The 6174-nt window shown below is 41.0% G+C and overlaps 1 protein-coding gene across 1 annotated transcript; it reads left to right on the top strand.

The window, feature by feature from the left end:
• Positions 1 to 2904: 2904 nt before the first annotated feature.
• Positions 2905 to 4220, top strand: LOC149814012 (expansin-A1-like). The gene is made up of 3 exons (XM_089988930.1): positions 2905 to 3034; positions 3137 to 3449; positions 3553 to 4220. Exons 1-3 carry the CDS (start codon positions 2905 to 2907, stop codon positions 3854 to 3856), a joined length of 747 nt encoding a protein of 248 aa, XP_089845056.1. The 3' UTR covers positions 3857 to 4220.
• Positions 4221 to 6174: the final 1954 nt, after the last annotated feature.

Below are 6174 nucleotides of genomic sequence, written 5' to 3'. Positions count from 1 at the left end.
ATAGCACTTAGTTCATTGTAAATATTGAGCGATAGTTGCAAGGGTACGTGCGTGGACACCGAAGTAAGCTTGTAGTACCTTAGAGGGCGTAAACCAAGTGCTAAGACCATATATTATTTTAGAAAGATGTACGAGAAGGAAAATCACACTGTAACCAAATAACTTAAAATAGAGAGAATGACGTGCAAACCCACCAAGATTCGATGGTGGTGGCACAACGTTTGAGGTGCTTCTAGGTCGTGACCGACACATCCTTACGTTCGGTACGATCACAACCAAGAGCGTCTCTTGCAGAACTTGTTGGCACATCGAATCAACGAGTAAGCCAAAAAACAGATTGGACTTAGTTTAGATCCAACTAAATTCAAACCTACCTTAAGTGGGTTAAGATAGGTTAGATGGGCTGAACCTAGTCAAGAAAAAGGTAGAAGAGGTCAAGCTGTTAGGGCGAATGGGTCTTGACCCAACTGGGTTCACTTTAGGTCAGGTGGGTCCAAGCTCACCTTAAGTAGGCTCGATCTAAGTCAAGTGAGTTTGACCTAGGCTAAGACTAAAATAAAGAAGAGAGAGATAAATGCTAACCTGGTTTGTCAAGTTGACTTGACCCAACTGGGCTCAAGCTAGGTTAGGCAGGTCCAAACTCACTACAAGTGGGCTTAGTCTAGGCTAGAACTATGAGAGAGGAGAGAGAAGAGAGGGGAGAGAGGCTAGAGAGAGAAAGTATAGAGAGAGAGAGGAGGAGGAGACGATTTGTAAGGAGGGGTTTCCTCTTATTTATAGAAAAAAATATGGATCTTAGATCAATGTGTGCTCTGGTTCTGATTCAGTTAGTCCACCTTATCCAAGATCTAAATTTAAGGCCAAAGTAATATAATGACATCTATGTCCCTATGGGGCCCACTTGATATTTTTATGAAATATTTATGTGGGTCTCATAAGATATTTTTGTGAGATATTTATGTGGAGTTCACATATTTTTGGGGTTTCACTGATATTTTTCGTAAAAAAAAGTGATTATACAATTTTATTTATCTCGACGAGACGAAGCAGATTGACTCTATTAAATTCTCTAAGTTTGTCCAGAGAGTGAGTTATGGCTCCTTGAGTGTTTGAGCATATATCCCTGAGAATATATACGTCCTAAGTATAATGGCTCTGCGAAATTTGTTTGTTTCATATTTAGGATTAATATGATAAATTTATATAAAATACCTTTTAGTTTTATTCAAAAATTTTACTGAAAATTGTGAGTCTTACAAAGCAACTCGTGACTCGACTTAATTCGGCTCATCATGAACTTGTTCATGATTAGTTTGTATAGTTGGCGAGTTGATCCAGGAGCAGATCTTTTAGCTTATACGAGTCGAGCCTGAACACAAGGTGTTCAGCTCGACTCGATAGTGTTCGTATAGATAAATTATATTTTTTTTATGGATAATATATATTTTGTGTAATATATAAAAAGAATAATTCATAATATATATATATATATAAGATGAATGAAAAATATATACATAAAATATGGGCTATTAAGTGTAATTTTTAAAAAATTATATATATTTTTAAGTATAATATATAAAAATATACACTATATATAAATAACATGGAATGTTTTTACACGAGCCAGCTGGTTAAACAAAAACACAAGCTGAGCCATGAGCTAAATCCATTAGTAAATGATCCGAGTTCAAACATGCCCTATTCTGTTGATTCGTTTCATTTGCCAGCCCTAGTTGCACATTGACATCTCGAGGCCTATTTGGGTGTGTATCGTACTATAGTTAGGCTTAATGTTAGTAAAAAAAAAAATTTATAGAAAGAAGTAAGCTAAAGGGATATTTAGTGAAGTTTGGTTTGAGTGTGTATCCTCCAAGGAGGTATCCTAGGTAGGGGTGTCAACGGGACAAGTTTGGTTTGAATCTATGTGGAACCAGATTTGAACCTGATTTTCGGGTATGGTATCAGGTCCGAACCTGTATCTAATCGGGTACACTATAAGGAAACCTTACCTGGACCCGATAAGAACTACATGAACCAGACCCAGACCATACTCGGTAAAACCATATTTTTTATCATTTTTACATTGAAAAATTGTGGGTTTTAATTGAAACTCAGGTCCAGTCCGGGTCTAGTATAAAAATTTTCAAACTATACCCAGAACCATGTATTAATCGGACCTTCGAGTCCAGACCTGGATCTTAACCGGGTCTTCTGATTTGTCACCATACCCGGACCCTATAAAGTTTGGTTAGGGTGAGATCCGAGTAAACCCGACCCGTTGACACCCCTACTCGGAGGCTGTCAAAGGCAACCGTTAGGGTCAGCCAAGTCATGTGCCATGTTCAAACATATCCTGGCGGGATAAGGTACTAGTTGGAAACCAAATAGAGCGTGCCGGTAGTAGGGCCAGGATAGGGTTACGGTTAGGTCTTTTTGCCCTTTTTATATATCTAAAGCCTCTCACTCTGGTAAACTCTAGGAACCAAGGGAGAAGGTCAAAGTACCTCCAGAATAAAAAAAAGCACAAATAGGAAAAATAAAGAAACGGGTAGTTTCCCAATGGTAGTTTTTTGCCTTGTACAGTTTTAAATTTTACTGTCAGTCGGTGGTCGGCGTTAGGATCCTGTTCTTGCACACTCCTCTACCCTACTACTCCCTTTTGCTCTTACCTTTTGATTTTATTTAATATTCCCCCCACGCCCTTTCCTGCTTCCCATCTCTATATAAATATACGATACCCGGCCTACCTTATTTTCTCAACTCCCCCAATCATCCTTCTTTCCTCCACTTGCTCTGCTAGGTTGCCCCCTTGCCTCTGTCTCTTCTTCCTCCCACTCATCTTGTTGCGGGCTCTGACTAAAACCATTAATATCTTTCTGTTATTTGGTGAACAGGGTCAAGGTCATGGCTTCTTTCCTCGGGGTTTTCCTGTTAGTCTTCATCTCCATGTTCGGCAACGGCTATGGTTATGTGGATGGATGGCACAGCGCTCATGCCACGTTTTATGGAGGAGGAGATGCCACCGGCACAATGGGTGAGCAATAATAAAACAAATTTATTTAACATTGCGACCTTTTTCTCAGTTTTCTGGGTATTTGCACAAATCCTGCTTCTAAACCCTCCCCTTTTCTTGCAGGTGGTGCTTGTGGTTACGGAAACCTTTACAGCCAGGGCTATGGCACAAGCACCGCAGCTTTAAGCACAGCTCTCTTCAACAATGGATTAAGCTGTGGTGCCTGCTACGAAATCAAATGTGTTAATGACCCCAAGTGGTGTCTTCCTGGTTCCATAATTGTCACTGCTACCAATTTCTGCCCACCAAACAATGCCATACCCAACAGTGCAGGGGGATGGTGTAACCCTCCCCAACAGCACTTTGACCTGTCACGGCCCATCTTTCAGCATATTGCTTCTTATAGTGCTGGTGTAATACCAGTTCAGTACAGGAGGTATTTTTTTATACATAATGCATTGATGGCGTTATTCGTTCATTGACTGACTGGTGGTGTAAAATCCCATGCCTTGTTGATATTTTTTGTGTTGTTACTGCAGGGTTGCATGCAAGAAACAGGGTGGGATCAGGTTCACGATCAATGGCCACTCATACTTCAATCTGGTTCTAATAACGAACGTTGGAGGAGCAGGGGACGTTGTTGCTGTCTCCATAAAAGGATCAAGAACAGGATGGCAGACCATGTCCAGGAACTGGGGCCAAAATTGGCAGAGCAACAGCTACCTAAATGGGCAGTCCATATCTTTTAGGGTGACTACCGGTGACGGCCGTTCTGTGGAATCCTACAGCGTCGCTCCTGCAAACTGGGCATTTGGCCAGACTTTTAGTGGACGCCAATTTTAACTCCGTTTAATTTTTAGTAAACCCTAACTATATGGTATGGTATAGTTGTGCTAGTGTGAGGTAAAGCCTCGTTTTTTTTCTTTTGGCCGTTTGTTGGGCTTATTTTTGTAATGGCCCTTCTGATACTGAACTATTTTTGATGTGGTTGTTGGGGGTTCACAGCTGCGCCATGAAAGCATGGTGAGGGGCTGGTATTTTAGAGAGCCATAGCTATAATAGAAAGTCTAGGGGTGAAATGTTTACTTTTGTGTGAGCTTTAGTGGGCCGAGGTGGACAGACATGTCACCCGCCATTTTCTCGAGCTAATTGTAATAGTGTATTTGACTGTCTGGCTTTTCAGGGTTCCAACTGTGGGAACTTGGAATGAAAAGGGTGTGATATTAAGCAAGCCTTTGTATCTGTATGCTTTTGTCTTGTGATTGGAAGTCCTCTCTTTCTCTCTCTCTAAAAGGATGAATAGCATGAAATGATTACTTTCCACGAGATTTTGGTTCGAAATTACCAACACAATCATAAGATAACGATAAAGACGGTTTGGTCTAAATCGTTGAAGCTTTAGGTCTTTCAAATCGATTAAACAATTTTGAATACCTAAAAGAACCCCAAATTGCCGAGAGGTAGAGAAGATTTGGGTTTTTGCCTTTGAATTTGAAAATATGGGGAGTAAGGAAATGTCGTTGGGTTTTCCGTTTACCTGGCTGGTCCTTGGGATACAATTTCCCTTTTCCCAAGGACTCCTCACATGCGACGTGCTGCTTTGACCTTTGAGTATCACTAAACAAAGGAAAACAGAAAACAGAGAAAAGGCTAAGAAGATAATAAAATAAAACCACGCCAGTGAAAATGTAGAGGAGGAATCCTGTTACCTGATATATTATCATTTTACCATGGTTTTATTTTCACTCAGGAGTGAGTGTAGCCATTTCTGTAAAAAAAAAGGAAAGGGGAGCGTAGCTTTTCCAGTTTTCACCGTTTTACCCCGTCTTCGACCGGTCGCTTTCCATTTTGTTTATTGATTTTAATGTGGTACAGTGGGAGGAGATACGCTTCTCGATCAGCCGGATTTGCAGTGGCAGCGCCACCCCTGTCTATCTCTGTCATCTGTTGAAGGCCCTGCCAGTCAATCCGTTGCTTTGAATGGCAGCAATTCTGAATATGACTTGAACGACCTCCATTAATAACCTATCTAAACGGGCAACCATGTTCAGAGCCCCTTTGTTCGTTTACATTTAAATGTCATGTTATTGGGAACTGTTGTTTGCCTTTTTGTTTGTTCCAACTTCCAATAAATACGAAGAGGTGCAGAGTGCAGTGACTAGTGACCTTTGGGGATTGGAACTTAAAAGTTGAAAAAGCGAGCCTCAGTCACAGACTCACAGGGTGAGTTAAATTTAAAACCGTAAAAGCCCTTCAAGAGTGGGTATTTAATACCCGGATTTATCGGCGTTATTATTGGCTTTTCCCTTTGGTGGAAATCGAACCAATTCCGTTGGCACGACCAGGCCATCACCGGGACAGCACCATCTCTCCCGTTACGTTAACGTCACACTACACCACACGCAGGCAAAAGAGGAGCCTTATCTCTCTCCAGTCTCCGCTTGTTGATCTTGGACCCCACGACCAACCCCATTGATTCTTTCCTCGTTTTTGGGTGGACCGAGCCTACTCATGAACACGTAGTTTGGCACGTCTTGACGACTACGCAACCCCTAATTCGCGGCTATCCATACCCACATAGCCTATATGTTTATTTTATTTATATGCCTACCCTCTTTACCAAAAAAAACTGGACAGGTCAAAGCTATCACTAACCTTAATTACCCTTTCAAACAGTGCACATTAGCACCAAGTCAAGCTCCGGTATAACTTAGTTCAAACCTGGACCCAGCTGGCGTGACGCACAAACAAGAACTCACGCCGACATCTCACGCCATGCTTAAAACATTTCATTACCAGCTCTCTGATCACCAAATTTAGGCCAAGGTCTGCAGAATTGGATTAGCCGCCAATGCAACCCCCATGCTCAGATGTGTATTTTAAAGAGGTAAAAAAAAGCACTAAAATTTTATGATAAATTGTTTGCATTTTTTTTACGTCAAATCAATTTGAAATAAAGCTTGTTTCCCAATAAATAAGTATCGATAAACACATTTAATTGTTCAAATTGAACATATAAAACACCAAAATTTAACAACTAGCCCACCAAATGCTCAACCCATTTTAAGAGATTGAGTCTCTTTGACAAATAATAGTAGGTGGCCTGTCTGACAATAGATCCATGGTTGGAGGTTGGCGCACATGCTACAGGATTCTTCTTC

This window comes from Nuphar pumila, chromosome 15 (assembly GCF_984573655.1).
Source record: "Nuphar pumila chromosome 15, dmNupPumi1.hap1.1, whole genome shotgun sequence".
Taxonomy (NCBI): Eukaryota; Viridiplantae; Streptophyta; class Magnoliopsida; order Nymphaeales; family Nymphaeaceae; genus Nuphar; species Nuphar pumila.
This window is presented reverse-complemented; position numbering and strand designations above follow the sequence as displayed.